This window comes from Hoplias malabaricus, chromosome 3, assembly GCF_029633855.1.
Source record: "Hoplias malabaricus isolate fHopMal1 chromosome 3, fHopMal1.hap1, whole genome shotgun sequence".
NCBI lineage: Eukaryota > Metazoa > Chordata > Actinopteri > Characiformes > Erythrinidae > Hoplias > Hoplias malabaricus.
In genome coordinates, this window is record NC_089802.1 from 46,651,099 (window position 1) to 46,668,381 (window position 17,283).

The following is a 17,283-nucleotide window of genomic DNA, read 5'->3' on the forward strand; positions in this document are numbered from 1 at the left end:
ACCGTATCTGTATTTAACTCCCCCAACATGTTTAGGGTAGTGTCTATTTTATGTGTATACAGCACATATTGTACCATAATTAAGCTTTTGGATTTAATTTATGTTGACATCTGCAGCAGTCCAGAAAGTGTTGGGGGTATTCAAATCCAAGTATATATGGTGATTGACTACTCTGACTACTACACAGTAGTAGTGACTGCATATGCTTGCTTACCTGGTGGTAGGACAGATAAACTGGTTTACTGAAGATGATCCACTCCACTACTTTACTGCAAGGGGGTGTGGTCAGAGAGCCAGTGTAACGGTAGTAGCTTCCCAAAAAGGATGGCAACAGGTCCCTCAGGATAAAAGGCCTGAGGTTTGTCTCTTTCTCTGGTGATTACAAGATACACCACAAATATAAGACCCAAGCTAATGCAGTACTTTTCCACTCTCAAGCAGCTTGTTATTGTGCATTTGATGGATCCTACACTCTGGCATGGGTGAGATATTCTTTCAGTGTTTTTCACAGGAAACTCACCGTGATGAACAACCCGTTTGAGACCAGTGATGATGGGCTCAGCTGCCACATTGTCCTTCTTCCCCACCTGAAAAAAAACCACGTTTTTAAAACATCCAATAACAAAAGGCTGAGTGATTCTATTTGCGAATGTTTCCTTCACTTTTACCATAAATTATTCCACAAGAGGATGAGAAATGCTTTTATGTAAGAAAGTTCTGATGCGCTGATGTAAGCACTTCGTATTTACGCTGCTGAAGACTCTTATTTAGGTCATTAGTTGGTATGCATTCACTCTTATTCTCTAATGTAGAAGGGCTTGGTTCGGTGGGATAGAAAGGCAGAGTCCATTGGGACTTTGCAGGCATGGGAGCTCCACATTGATTAGCTATATAAAAACCCACAGGCATGGCCACGTCCCGCTTTAAACGACACCATTCGTCTGGCTGCTAATAGCAGTAAGCCATAACGCTGTCATAGCCGGCCGTGAGTGCGTAGGTCCCCACACGCACGTAGTCTTTCAGCTCCTGACAACGGACCTACATACACACACCTGTGCTCCACTTTCCGCCTGAGGAATAGACCTGTTGCCTGAGGGATACAACGTGTGAAAGGGCTCTTTGTTTTTGTGCCAATGAGTGGAATAAAAAAAACAAAACAAAAAAAAAACCTAATGTTTTATGCAGTCGAACAAAAACAGTAAAATGATTAATAGACTGTAATATACTGCTGGCATCGGCACTTTTAATATCCTGTTATCAGCATTGTGTCTTTAAAGGAACAATCCAGTGTTCATAAACTAAACTTTACCTACTGCAACTATAGAGTACACATACGGGTTGCTCAGACTAGTACAATGTCCAAATAGTTTTCAGTTAGGATTCAAGGGGAAGGTGTTTTCAGATTGCTCAGGTTTTCATGTTTTTTAAATAGACCCTTTTGATATTTAAAAGTAATCAACACAATATTTTGACGTATTGATTATCTGACCTCTCTCATGCACTTGAGCTGTAGGGAGAATTTTTTTCCTCAAAATGTGTGACGCACACGCGAAAACCCAGAGCACACACAGTTATCTGCAGAAGCTTCTTAATGCTCTGGAATAACCCACTGTTTTAACAGCAAAAGTGAAACATTAAAAATATTTTGGTCACAATAATGAAAGCCTTTGTGTAAGCGTGTCAAATTACTGATTCTCCAAATCGTTTTCTAATATAATACACAGGCAGCCACATGTACAGATACACACCGGGTGGGGATTCGGCCCCTGCTTCGTTGATTTCAGACTGCACCAGTGCCCCTTAGATGGCTTTTATATTTATGGTCTTTTATGTGGCCATTTTTATGCCACTGATAAAGCACAGAAATCTTGTTAGAAATTAAATTACACTGAGCAATGTGGTTATTCTGAACAGTAACCAAGCACGCAGCAGCAAGCTTGTGTAGGACCTTAAAATTGTGATAACATGCTCAGGTCTCTTTGTCTAGCTGCCGCATGTTGGGTTTGGGTTCCTCTGGATCATTATTACACAGTCTAAAAAGAAGAACACACGACCCTCCCCGCCACCAAGAAATATACTCTCTAAGTAAAACTGCTTGCAATATAAATAAAAGTTTTTTAAAATGTTCATTCACATTCAGTACCAGATATGCACAGGCCTGTAAGTCAGCACAGGTGTATTGGGGTTGGAATTTCTAGAAATATCCTGGTGATGCTAATATTAGTCGATATCACATGCCCTTAATTGCTAGTCAAGTCTATTCAGAGAAGTGTGAAATACAATTCAAACTATACTTTTCACTCAAATGTAGTTTTTATCTGCACTTAGAAGAAGTGACACCAGAACAGTTCACATAGAGCTACACCGACTGACAGCTGGAGCAAAGCAACTGTATTATTCTCCTGTCTCATTTCTTTTCATGTTTGGTCCACTAACAAAAGGCAGTTGAAGTTTTAGAGGTTGATGGCAGGAGAGCCAGTTAGCAAACTTCATCACTCTCTTGCTCCTGTTCCTGCTGCTTTGATAAAGCTGCCCCCTTGAGCTACATCAGCTAAAGTAAATCAATCAGACTTTGAAAAGGTTAGTGTCTTTCTCTCTCAGCTCCCTCTTTGCCTCTCCCTATAGAAGTCAGGAAAGGAATACACACAGTTAACACACAGTGGTTATCACAGCTCCAGTCATTCTGAGCCTTTCTGAAGTTGAATCTTTCATTCGAGCAAATTCTGCATCATGCTCAGTGATTGGAGCAGACCTGAGCCAAAAGCCAACCATACGTTCTCTCTTAGTCTCCAGGCTTTATTTGTAATTTTTCATGTATGGAGGAACACAGAGGTGGATCTTTACCTGAAAGAAGACAGCCATGGCCGCGATGATCCTCCTCTCCTTGATGGCAGTGCTGAGACTGTCGAAGTCATCAGAATTATAGAAGTAAATCTGCATCTGTGGGCACAGAGAAGCCAATGTCAGTGGCTTTCATGGCCCTTTTACACAAACTGACAGGCCACCACATGCCTCAAACCTATACCACTGCTGTGCAATAAAATAAGAAAGAAAAAAGGGAACGTGGGGTAAGTTGCTGTCATCTGTGAGGCTATCTGTCTGATTGATTTTCAGTTCTTTTTCATGCAGAAAAATAAACTCATGCAAATAATTCCCATCCTCACAGGCAAGCCTCAACAAAATAATGTCCAACTCGCCTATATCCTTATTCACGAGCCAATACCCCGTTCTGACATTTGTGACAATTAGGGATTATTCCTTCTCAAAGAGGAAAGGATTTGAGGGGAGAATTCAGAGCTCCACGTCAAATCTGCTCAATACAAGACGATAAACATTGTGTCCATGTGGCCATAAACATTGTCTTACCACAGAAGCACAAATGAGTTTAAAATAAATGCTAAATCCACCAAAGACGCAAGACAAGGAGGAAGAGAGAGATTGTTAAAATGATGGGAATGGGATTAGGGCTCTCTATGACGATCACGTTCCGACTGAACTAATTCTCTGGCAACCTCTCATCCTTAAGCATCGTTCCCGTCACATCTTTGTGTTCCCTCACCATGTCAAATTGCGGATATTTGTTCCTTGTTTATCCTTCACTCCTAAAAGGAAGCACACTCCATGAAGCTTGCTTGGGTTCAGCCACAACAGGGGGAAAATTCATGCGCTTTCTGAAACCCCTGTTATACGGGCAGTAATATGCAATGCTTACACAACTGCCTGCAAAATTTGCATTGATGTGGGGTCTGTTTGCTACTTAGTTTAATCTGATAAGTGGGCAGCTAGCCAGTGGTCAGCTAAAGCCATCCATGTATAATTGGATGAGGCTCACTGCATCTTCTCTATGCTTTTGGCCCTCAATGTTCACTGGTGCGTTGATGGTGATACATGTCAATAATGTCAGCTATGGTCTGAAAATACTGAGCAGTTGATCCCGATAATGAGGCATGCTTGCCAAAGAGAGATGTCCTCCATGGACCCAAACTCCAAGCTTTAAAAACTTAACCTCACCTTATGTGAAAAGCAATTTCCCACTGAAAAGACAGATAAGGATTCATCCTGTATTCAGAAAAGTGTCACTGTGCTTTGTTGCAATTTCAGCTGCAAATGCATTAATCCAGGGTTATTACACTATAGCAATCGTTTTAAAAAGACATGCTGACATGGATATGAATGTAACAAAATAGGGATTTTCAACATTATTCAAATCTAGGTAATAAGAAGAAAATATAGCTGCCACAAGGTACTTTCTTGTATTAGGTTTCCATAACCATTTCATCCTTATCAGGGTCATAGTGGGTCTGGAGTCTATCTGGAATCATTGGGTGCAATGAAGGAACACGCATTTGAAAGGGTTCCAGTCCTTTACTAACAACACACACTTACACCTTTGGACAATTTCACAGAGCCAATCCACCTACCAACATGTGTTTGGATTGTGGGAACAAACTACTGTATCCAGAGGGAACCCACCAAGACACGGGGAGAGAAACGATTGGTCATTTTGGATGGTAAATTAAACAGCTGTAGAATCACAACTCATTTTTCCTATCACCCCCACCACTGAAAAGAAAGAAAAAAATATTGAGAGCAAGTATTTCTACAATGCACAATTTCACATCAGCCCACTCTAGATAACTCTGTTTACAAGCCATTAAATTATGCAGAAGTTTTTGAAATACAGCAAAATAGCAAAGTGAAAACGCTGTTGATTTTGAATAGGAGGTGAAAATGTGATGTTACACAAACATTGCCAGATGGTAAAATAAGCATGTCTACTTGTAGCTGCAGGTCCTGTATCAGTGCTGTGGATCTGCAGTTGTTTCCGCCCTAAGTGTATTGTGTCCTTGAACAAAAGTTGAGCTGAAATAATGGTCTGCCTCTGAAACCAAGAGCAGAATGCCCCTGGCAACGAAACGCAACACAAGACCCCAGGGCATCCAGGCAAGAGCAGCTGAGTACAGAGCAGAACTCCCAGCCCAAACAGAGTAATTAGGAGCAGACAGCATAGGAAAGATTTGAGAAGGAATTAAAGCTCTAATACAGAAGAAAAGAAGTGCACAGTCAAAGTCTTACTAATGAAAAGCGCTCTCCCTCAGACTGGCTTTACACTGCAGCCTTTAATGGTGTCCATTTGTTGCCTGCGCTGGCATTCACGGACCTAAACATATTGGACCGATTTTTTTCTTTTCACAAGCTTTAAATCACATTAGCTAAATCACTCAGCCACCGAAGCTTATTTGCTCAGTGGAAATTGACCTGAGGTCTGATGAACAACTGCACCTACACACGTTAAGCTAATAAATCTGAATACAATAGGATAGTCACCAAGAAAGCGCAGTATATCCAACAAAGCATGTGCTTATCATCAAAGCATATGCTTGGGTGTGAATGCCTGGCCATTTGTGTAATCCTCTAAATGTGTGGGTTGCTTACTGCATTAGCAATTAAGTGTGAATGTTAAGTGCAGTTGCACGTGTAGACTTGGGTTTTAGATAATTGGCCGTGCAGCGCTGGACAGATTTGCTCGGCTGCTGCAGTGTTTTGCTCGTACAAAATTAATGGAACAAATCTTTTCACCTCTCTTCTCATCAGCCTTGCCTCCTGCAGGCCTTTCATAAAAATAAATACGCAGCCTGTTTTCCAGGCAGAATTGAAAAGCATTTCGAGCCTAATGGCACATTTCATAATCATGATGGCTTCATATGTTCAGAGGAGCAGGTACAAAATGATAAGAGGAGCAGCCACTGTAATTGAACAGAGGAAATGTGCTTGATAAAAAAGTAAAGGCTGTAGCAGCTGTAGAAATGTCAGAGTGCTCTGAAAGGGAGGCTTGTATGAAATACTGGTAATTACTCTATATATTTATATCCTGTCAAAGAAGACATAGTCTATTTATAATTCAAGGGGAATCAAGCTACAGTTCATTTAATGACAAATGGGACCTGGAATTAGCATGTTGATTTCTACTTCCAATTCGGCAGATTAACCAGGATTCAATACACTAGTAAAAGACAAGCTTGCTTCCCCTGAAATCACCATTGTTAAATGAACTCCTACACACTTCAGATGAGCTCTCTCTGGGCCGAGGCGGCTCGTATGAACTCTGTGGGAGCTCGTTTAAGACTAAGGGAGTTAATTTAACACTGGTGGTTTTACTGTGAGGGTGCGTGCTTGAGCACAGCGCCTGCTAATTTCTTGAATTAACATAGCTAGGTTTGGGGACAAGGCACATGAAAATAGAATAAAGGCTATTACGTGGTTAAGAAAGATTGACACCATTTTTGCTCGTGAACCAAGCTCAGCAGGCATCATGGTGGCCAATAAAAGGATTGATCTATATTTTATTTAGAGTACTCCAGTGCCACTCTAATGATAGTGAAAGCAGAATGGTCAGGGCTGGTGTGAAAGTCTGCATTACCTCCACTGGATACTTCTTTCCGTTGATGCTGTGCTCAGAGCCGGCTGATCCATTGGTGTGGCCCCAATGAAACTCCACCTTCTCTGCCTTGAACCGCCCCGGGAGTGCTGCTCCTCTGACAAAGTAGTCATTCTTCAGCAGAATGGAGACTGGACAAGGGAAAGATAGAAGAGTGTGGTGAAAGGAAAGAAGGAAGAAATAAAAATCATTACAGAAGCTAAGTTAGGTATTGACTGCCTCTCTAATGTTGGAGTCCTGCTTATACCTTCAGAACAATGCCAGGTTCTTCCTGATTCATTTCCACCGACTTACTCCATTCACATCTGAGAAAAGTGCCCTACATAATGTTCCAAAGAGATCTATGAGCAGAAGGGCAAACAATCTAATTTCATACTTGTGTAAAAGAATAGCTTATGAAAAAGTACTTTTTTTCCACAAATTTAGCAGAAGTACATAAGTAAGAGCTAAAAACACTATTCAAATACTGAGCAACCTATAAAACTGCAGCATCTATTAGTATACAAACCTAAGGTAATTAGACTGTATTTTCACTGTTTTTGAAGAAATTGTTAAAGCTTCAAAGTCTGTGGCGTGACCAATCACAAAGCAGAATACCAGTTACAAAACAGTTATAAGAATAAAATTCAAAACAGTTTGAATAAGGGATTTGTAAATAAATGTTCATTCATTCATTCATTGTCTGTAATCAGTTTAGGGTTATATATATATATATAATTTATATCGTCTTGTTTTTATGTCTGTGAATGATTATGATCTTATAAAAACGCATTACCATTTACAGTTTCCATATTTCCAAGTTATTATTATTGCCCTCTGATTGTTTTTTATCCAGCATGATTATTATTACCCCTATGCTATTCCTAACTCAATTAATTTTGTTCATCAATAATTTTTTTTCTGTAAGTAATATTTACTATTCTCCTCATCTAATAGTTTTCACTGTGTCCACAATTCAGTGGGAGGTAATTATTAGCTCTCTGTTTTATCATTTCAAGCTGCACATAAACTGGAGATCACGTTGAAAGGATGCATTTATTGTAGGCAATAACGAGTAATTAAAATTTTGACTCAGGCCCAAGTTGTGTGACATTGCTCTAGACTGGGGTTAGTGTTTAACTGCCTACTTATTTTAAATGAACTTGCCCTAAAAAAAGAAACAGAGGGCTTTGTGTAGGCCATTTGAAATGGTGACATATCTAAATTAGTATGCCATTTCAGGAATTAAAGAGGAGCCAGGTCATCTTAAAGCAGCTAAATGTGACAGGCTTTAATACTGGAGCTGATGAAGTCATTGGAGACACAGTGGAACTGCCCTCAGTGCTCTCGGCTACAGGCAGTGAGCTTTCCGTAATACTAGTTATTTTTGTTTATTTGCTTGCATTTTATTTGTTAGTTTTTTTGTTTGTTTTTTGTATAATTTTGAAATATGACTAATTTGACAGATGTGTGTGGACGAAGTTCTATTTGGTTGTGCATGACAGGAAAAATTTTGATTAGCTGCTGTTTTAGTCAGAGGTGGGTAGTAATCTTTTGTACTTTTTGTTCTACCCACCTTGAAAGTGAGGCCTATTTTTCTGTCTAGTACTCCCAGCCTCAGACAGCTGAGGTAACATCTGGATTGGGCCAAAGCTTAGGCCGCTGCCCCACTCAGGATCATAATCATTTTGCTTCTAACCTGTAATAGGGAGAACAATAGGGAGCCCCTGTCATAGTTACTCTGGGCTTTGCACTGCAGAAATTGCTCTTATGAAGGCAGGTCAAAAATTATGTACAGTGTGCTGTTCAATTTTCATTGTTTGCTAGCACTACATTGAGATGTTTGGCTAGCGGCTAAACTCGGTGGAAATAGATTGACTAAGTTTGTAGCGAAGCGTATTGCTGCCAAGCATAATAAAAAATTGCTCACTATTTCTTTACTATGAAATCATGATATAATTATGAGATAAACATCTCGTTATTATGAGATAGTATCTTTTTAATATGAGATATTATGTTTAAAATGACAGGCTATTCTGCTGTAATTACAAGATACAACATCATGTTATTAGGACAACAACATCTAGTTTTTACAAAATATGTTGTTAAAATGATGTCATAATTACGAGATAACCATCTTGAAATTATGAAATATCTCCATTCTGTCTCGACTGTTCCGACACAAGAGCCATTTGCCTAATAGCTACACCACTTTCACACTCTGATAACCAAGAAGTGGGTAATTTGAGCACTGTAAGCACCTGCTCCAAGCGCCGTGTTGGTTTTACCAACTCAAGGCGCGGCACGGCGCTCACAAGAGCACTGAATCTTTAAAGCAGAAAGCTGTTACTAACACATTATTCTTGCACAAAGCAAATGATTTTGACCATGAGATCAACTGGCTTTCAGCAGCATAAATATATAATTATTTTAAAAATTAATATATGTTACTTAAATTATATCTATGGGTGATTATTTAAATACATTCAACAGCTTTGACTTGAAAGAAATAAGTAAAAGAAAAGTAAATTGTAACTTATTTTAATTAATTTAATTTGTTTTGATTAACTTCTTTTTTTTTGTGGGGGTACAAAGCAGGAAAAGACATTAGGCAGGTGCAGGGCCAGTCCATCAAAGGGTTATTTGTTTAATTTGTAAATATATTTGTATTTAAAATAATTTGAATATAAATAAAACAATTTAGAAATGAAATTAATAAAATAATGCTTTAAAGGAACACTATGTCATATTGACAGCTTCAAAATTATTTTGATGCTCCTCCATCATGGCTATGTGGGGAGGATTTCCTAAAAACTTGTCAATGCAACTTGAAAACTATGGGGCTGAGAACGCTTGCAACTATATTGCCCTTTTCTCACAGGTAGAAGAGGAATCTAGCTCTGTAATGCCAGTATGGATATTACTGCAGAGAGAGAGAGAGAGAGAGAGAGAGAGAGAGAGAGAGAGAGAGAGAGAGAGTTAATATTAGACTAAATTTACTCATAATATGTTCCACTTTTTTGACATAACACTGTATTCATTAGTCAGAAGTCTTGCTGACAAACGTGTTATAATCAAGTTTTTGATAATTACTGAGCAGCGTGCCAGGGTTAGCGCCTGCTACCTTTAGCCAGGTTACCTCACATTTCTGTATTTGTTGTGTCATTGTAATGCCAGAGTTACACTGTGTCAGTGGGACCCAAGCTTTGTTGATGACAATGTTATAATCCGGTTTATAACAAAGTCACTTATGAACGAGGGCCAGTGTTAGCGCCTGCTAACTTTAGCTGAATTAGTGCACTTTTTAGCATTGGCCATAATTTCTAGTAATAAATATTTTTCGGTCCTGAGTGCCAATGTGAATATCTCTTGGCTTAGATGGTGTGTGTTTGTGTGTGAGAGCGCGAGAGAGGTGTGCATTAGTTTGTGAGAGAGAGATCTAGAGAGAGAGTGTGTTTATCGATAGAAGCCCCGAGAGCCGGCAGTGACAGGTGTGAATATCTCTCGGCTAAGAAGCTTGTGTGTGTGTGTGTTTGAGAGAGAGAGAGAGAGAGAGAGTGTGTGTGTCCGTGTCTTGATTTCACAACAGTACTGTAAATGTGAGTTACACCCAGCAACAGGTAGGGGGAGCCCAGGAGACAATATATATATATATATATATATATTTTTTTTTTTTTTTTTTTTAACTTTTCTTACATAGTTCGTTAATCATTTAATGCTCTTGGATATTCGAGAAGTTTATTGCAGGGCCATAATACAAAAATGCTACCTTTTTGGTTGTCAACCATGATTCCATATATTTAGGCTGCTGAACGCCAGTTGAGCTCATGGTTAAACTCATTTGCTTTGTTCAGGAATGGGTATTTAGTGTGTATATGTTAATATCAGCTATCTGCTAAAAAGATTAAAACATTTTTTTTGAACCCTGAGGTGTGCTGTGGGTTGGTGAAACCAACACTTTGCTTGGACCAACTGAGCTATCGTCACTACTGCTTGATCAGGTGAAACCACAGCTCAGTGGCTCGTGTTGGAACGATACTGGTAATACAGACAGAATGGAGATGTACTGTGTCATATTGACAAGATACTTTCTCATAATTACAAGATGTTTTTCTCATAATTATGACACTGTTGTTTTAATGTAATGCAATAATGCAAAGTTGTATCTCATAATTACGACATAATAGCCATTTTATTTACTAGATACTATTCCATAACAAGATGCTTATCTCATAATTATGGCATAAGATCTTGTAATAACCACATACTGACGATTTTTTGATCAGGGCCTAATGGGAACCATTGAGTGCAAAGCAGGAACATGGCAGGACATGGACAGCACACTCTATCACAGAGCTTCACACACACTCACATACTTACACCTATGGGCAGTTTCACACAGCCAATCCACCTACCAGCATGTGTTTTTGGGCTGTGGGAGGAAAACTATGCAGACACAATCAACTACTTGCACATCAAACTACTTGCACACAATGACCTGAGGTGGGGCTTAAACCTGCAAAACCTGGAGCTGTGTGTCAGTGACTGTACCAGTTGCGCCACCATGCTGCACCTCTTGATAGGATGCAAAACAATATTAAGCTATGACAAGTTTCATCCTAAGCTCTTAACTCCGCTGTTTACATCACTTCTCCTAACGCAACACCTGATAACACATCTACAGCAGCATGCCAGGGACATAAAGTCTTCTCTGGCTTGGGCAACTGGCCTATAACGTTTCCTCAGCAATGCCTCATCACAGAGATTAGGATGAATGGCGAGGAAGCACTCGAGTGAGCCTGAGGGTACACGAGCTTTAGCAGCAGATCCAGCATTTAATCCTGAGGCGAGCGAGAAGGCATGGAGCGCCAATAAACAAACATGGAGTCGGTGGGGATGAGAGTGGCGTTTGAAGAGAGATGGAGGGGGGAACAAGAGGAGGGAGGTGGAGAGCGAAGATGAAACATGGGCCTGCGGTGACTTTTCTATCCACATACAGGCGTGTGGTACGCACAGAGGGGGATAAAGATGCTGTTTACACAGGAGAGGCCATTCAAGCACAGGCTTTATGGCATCTACTATCGTGATCTGTAAACTGTAGAGACCCCTATTGCTTCCCAGTGTAACACTGGCACATTGCACTGATGGGTTTGCTGCGAGGCTTTCCAAACCCTCTGCGTACAGAACGCAAAGACAGTGATAGACACAGCAGGTGCAGTTTGAAAAATACTAGTTTGGAGTGTAGGTGCATATAACCTCATTTAAGCTTACCAAACATGTCCTTCATGGAAAATATGACAATACAGTACAAAGTCAGGGATGCTATGCTTTAGTTTGGTTTGCCTTTTAATTTATTCATTACTGGAATATGATTAAATAAGCCTACATTAAGTTTAGGAACATTTATTCCCTCGCCTAAACTGCTGTAAAGAAAGCTTAACCATCTTAAAGGGGACTGGGGTTAATCAGCACATTGAAATTGGGTTTATTTCTTTTAACAAATGTATACTAGGAATGTGCAGTGAGGAGCGACACATAAGGAAGTGTCTCACCTGTTATATGGCAATAATAAAATAAACCTAAAGAATTTTTAAAACAATGATTTTTCTATTAAATCTGTGTTATAAACATAATTACTCTGTGATTCTGATTTTTATTGTTGAAATCACTAATTTGTGGACTTTTTGTGATCACCAATATGCTGTTTGAAGAAATCGTATTTGCTTTCCCTTGTGTACATGTAAATTATATTTAGGCTTGTTGCTATCGATAAGACTGCAATGACAAAAATAACATGAGAGGCAGTCATTACATCTACCTAAATAATCAGAGCAAGTGAGAGAACAAGCGCTTCCCTTCTACAAAAATGTAACATATGTCTTTCTCCAGAAGAAGAGGCGTATAGATTTCCTTTATAAATAAAGGTACATCCATGCAATGTTTTTATCAATTAGTGCTGAAATGTGTATCTGAAATGTACTGGCAATTAGGACCATCAGGGTCACAGATGCCAACATTTTACATTCTCTTTTTGATCCATCTCAATACCAATCATTTTTTTAGCAAGTGGCAATTAAATTCAGCCTTAGACCTCATACACAGTCTGCACCAAAACACACAGAAAGCCAAGGAACATAATGTCAATTAAATAGGTGTGTTAAAATGTGGTATTAAATAGGAAATACACAATTGCCTAATCAACCCGAGTTATTGAGAATTTAATAACCTCTTTGGAGTTCATATATGTGTAATCCTGGCTCTGATTTTCCAGTGCCTCACTCGCCCTTGACTGTACAGCACTATATGGAATATTTGCTTGAAGAACCCAAGAAGACCCTTAAAGAAATTAAATTTATTAAAGAACGCTAGTATTTTCATCCTTAGAATTTCTGCTTCAAATCATTATGATGAGTCACAGACATGTAATAGTGAGAATTTAACACTGCAACTGTAGGGGAAGCCCCTGGAGCAAAAATATCAAATCTTACCTACTGTTCCTTTAACACATCCTTCTTCAATTTTCTTACTGTAACAGCATCTTACTGTAACAGCATCTTACTGTAATAGCATATAGGGAAGGCTCTACACTAGATATTAGAACATTTTTGTGAGGACATGGTCAGGGACTAATGACAAATAAATAATTTTAGAATGTCACTCTGACTGAATTAAATGGAACAATTTGTGCTTTGGTTGCATTGAAAAGCTCAGGATGTTTCTATGTATTGCTCTACTCTTTGAAGCTATAGACCTTTAATGTTGTGCCAGGCAACCCCATGTGGGAAACGTTTGACACAAGTGCATTACATCAGTTTAGTCCTAATGCATTATATCTTGGATGTATTTCCTGACATTGAATGTGTCTATTTATTAGCTTTCATGTGCTGTTAGTTGTGTTATGCTGATGTATTGTGTGCCTGGTTTATACACAGCAGCGGAGAGTAGGAAATGTACTAAATCCTGCTTTCCTTCACAGCTTTCTGACTTTGTCAGTGCTTTGTGGAGTGCCATGCTGGAGCCCAGTTGTCGAGTATTATCATAAATGCTGCCCAAAGTTTCAGGAGCAAAGCGTGCATTAAAACGGGATCCGGCGAGATCTTCAATCCGCGTTTGCTATAAAAAGCCGAATACGTGGCAAAGCAAAGGCCAAGATCAATGGGGATGTGTCAGACTTTGCAAAAGGCGTGTTTGATATTTGTTTGGGCTTGTTCTTTAGCTGAGGCAGGGGGGAGTGGTGGTTAGCCAGCTCACATCAAACAAAGAAACAAAGGCCTGATGCAATCATGTGTCATGATGAAATATTGCAGCGAAAAAAAAAGGAAAAAAAATATCCAACTTTGTATCACTCACGCAGAGCAATTCTCTATAAATCAAAAAGAAAAAAAAAAGAAAGAACACAAAATTCTTTTAAGTTTAATTTGTTTCCTTGCGTTTGTTTTCTTAATCAGTGATGTGATATGATCAGTGTAAAACACACACGCAACCACAGTCACTTGTTGTGAAGGAAACACTGGGAAAATCATGCACAATCAATTGTTTTTATGGAACAATGGAACACTGCTTTTATTTGAGGACTGGCTCTTTTTTGAGATGCATGTTAGAAGTCAGCTGTTTCACTATCTAACCTGTTTTGCCTGTGTTCTTCATGGAGGTGTTGTTCGATGATTTGACCTCAAAGCCTTCCAAGGTGAGCTCCTGGCACTCTTGAGAGACCTGGGCTTCTCCATCAGGAATGTCCACAGGTGACTGGTTCCTTTGACCACACTCAGGGTACACTGATGCCCACCTCACTGGGCCATGAGCGCCTAGGAGCAGAAGCAGAAAATTAATTCATTACAAATTTCATTTAATATGGCAGACACCCTTGTCCAACACAAACATAACATCTGGCAAAAGGACACCAATTTGTGTAGCATGGTGTTTTTTTTTTTGTTTTTGTTTTTAAATCGGCAGGGAATTAATCCCCTAATCTCATTTGTAGATCATTTGTTTCCCACTTAAGCATTCCCACCATTGGTCCTCTTACATGTAAATTGTGCATTTTGCAGAGCATTTTTCAGAGCTAAATGTGTAGTAGTTTCACCTCATAAAACGAGTAACAAATTTACCATTTTTCCCCATGCTCCCATTATGTTACAACATTATATCCTTGAATGCCATAACTCTTGTGTGTCAGTGATCAGCACTCACCAACAATTCACAAATCATTTGGAATCAGATCAAGTCATGAGCAGCCTTACACCATTAAGGGCTGCTGTTAAACACAGAACTAAGCTCTGATCACTCTGCTTTCAAAAATACACTGTATTCAATAAATAATGTCATGTATTATTAATAATAATCACAATAACAACTCAGCTGCCAAGCACTGTTCTTTATTAGCAGCAGACATTCACTGCCAATTGTGGAATCATCTGTGTGGATACTAAATATTTCATCATTGCTTTGAACATAGCTCAGACAATCTGATTCAGGACTAGAGAAGCCTCTTTTATAATGAACTGTTCAGCACAACATTGGAAGGCAAGAATGTACTGTTGAGCTTAGTGATAGCAAACAACCTGACAGGCTTCCACACTAATAACTGGTAATGTTATTACAGCAGCATCAAAATTAATTTTTAAGCTAAGACAAGATGGTAACTACCGATATCTGATCAAATGTCTTAAAACTAAAGACACATGTCACTGAAGCATCACTGAATTATTTAGAATCAAGAATGAAATGTCAAATCAATGGTCAAGCCAATAAATCTTTAAATTCACAAATCATGCTTTTAATTTAGAGAGTATATAACTAGTTTTGGGAATAAAAATATTAAATTCAAGCAGTCATTCAGACAAGTAAATACATATTGTTGATATTTCATGATGAACCAACAGAAATGGCACAAAAAATTCCATAGTCTTGCAATGAAACAGAAATTAAATATAAAATCCTAATTGCTTTAAGAATAGTTTATCATGAGGTGCGTCTCTGTGGCACAATTGGTTAGCGTATTTGGTTGTTAACCAAAAGGTGGGTGGTTTGAGCTCACCAGGGATGTCTACGGCTCAATTTTCCTATCTGCATGTGAAGGACTAGCACCCCACTCCAAGGTGTGTCCCTGCTATCAAAGTGTAATCTCACAGCTGCTTGCTATCTGGTAAATCAGAAAAGCTTAATTAGCAATTTGATTTAAGAGAATAGTTTACCGAGGCTAGCAGGCTAGCAAGAGGTTATCTTACCAAGGCTAGCATAGACTAACTACCTATATTTTCTGACGGGATTCTGTAACCAATAATTAATACTTATTGATTATTTAACATTTTAAAGACCATCAGCTTTAGTGTTTTTACGCTTTGTCATTTTATTCAACAGAAGTACAGTGACGTACATCAACTATTCCTTCAAATCTAATCTATATACCTATCCAATATTTCCTATTAATTCCAATAAATTCCCAAAGTTCCCATGGAAAGAAATGTTCCACCCCTTTGCAACCTTAGTTCCTGCCTAGTGCCCATTGATTCTGGGTAGGGTCCAAACCCACTGCGACCCTGAACTGAATAAGTGATTATAGTGAATGAATGAATTATCATATGAGACATTTTTAGCAGAATTAGTGTTTTATGTTTGTCATGATTTGAATGGCAATAAATCCTCATAGAAATGTTCCATCGTCTAGTGTAAAACTTCCCCAGATAATTAGAGGCTATTACTGCACTAAAGATAAAGATGGACAAACTCCCTCTCAATATTCATTGTCATGATTGTTGTATTAACTGATTTGAGAGACACATCCATATAGTTGGTAAATCAAAATAAACCACCAATGTGTTAAATGGTATCTGCATTTTCCCTAAATGTTTTTGGGTAATTTAACCTAAATTTTAGACTGCCCCAGACTGCAGATGGAGATCAGTTCATCAGCTCTGTAAACGTGAATGAACAAAATGTAAAGTCAACATAGGCTTATCTGGTTACCGAATCCCCTCCCAGTGATGCGGCTGAGCTAACATTTGATATTCATCTGCATCCGAGGCTGCCTGAGACAGAGAAATATGAGCACAGCCGCTCTGCAAACACAAGAAGCTGAGCTGATTAATGGTTTCATTAACAGTGGCAGCAGACATATCACAGTCCATGTTGAAATTAAATATGTACATGCTTGCAAATGCTTAAGGTACTTAAACATCAGGTTACATCTCTAAGATTCTAGTTCAAAAACAATAAAGAGCTGTGACAACAGTGAGTACTTTGGTTAAAGTTAGTGAAATGCTTAAATATACTGAGATATACTGCATGGCATCTCGAATTAGCTCAGCTCAACTTTTTTGCATTTCCACTAGGTGAATCTGGTATCTGTTACATAGAACTGGTACCTTTTTAGTACTTTCTTGCTGCCAGTTCCAGCGAATCCTATGAGGAACTAATAATGACATGTAAACCGTGCAAAGTGCTAATTGGGCAGAGTTACTACAGCCATTGTTGGGGTTTTCAAGGCCTGCGGTTCCCTTTAGGGACAGGGATTTTTGACATCACTGGCTACATTTTGTGGGGGTGCTGTGCTAATGGAAAAACAATCAGGGAAAAGCGCGTCGAGCCATTTCGAGTAGGTACCATGCAATGAAAAAAAGCCAATATTTTACCAATACACCAGCTACTTGGTTGGTACTGGATAGCGCTACATCTCATCACAGAATGCAGTTCCACTGCTAAACAGCTCAATACTGGGGTGATTTTTACCCCTCTACACAGCAAATTCACCACTGTTAAATTGACAATCTTCATGTTAAATTAACACAGTAAAGGTCAATTTAACTCCGGTGAATTTTATGTGTAGTTAACACTTTGCATTGGGCATGGTGAACCAAGATCATGTG

At 39.0% G+C, this 17,283-nt stretch overlaps 1 protein-coding gene across 2 annotated transcripts in view; it reads right to left on the reverse strand.

The window, feature by feature from the left end:
- The window catches only part of ca16b (carbonic anhydrase XVI b), a 122,243-nt gene that overhangs the window by 38,529 nt on the left and 66,431 nt on the right, over positions 1 to 17,283 (reverse strand). For both annotated transcript variants that reach the window (XM_066663919.1, XM_066663918.1), the window contains 5 exons: positions 14,044 to 14,223; positions 6,422 to 6,570; positions 2,845 to 2,940; positions 521 to 587; positions 215 to 372 (listed from right to left, as the gene is read on the reverse strand). In XM_066663919.1, coding sequence (XP_066520016.1) covers positions 215 to 372; positions 521 to 587; positions 2,845 to 2,940; positions 6,422 to 6,570; positions 14,044 to 14,223 — 650 coding nt within the window. The remainder of the gene's footprint in view (positions 1 to 214; positions 373 to 520; positions 588 to 2,844; positions 2,941 to 6,421; positions 6,571 to 14,043; positions 14,224 to 17,283) is intronic.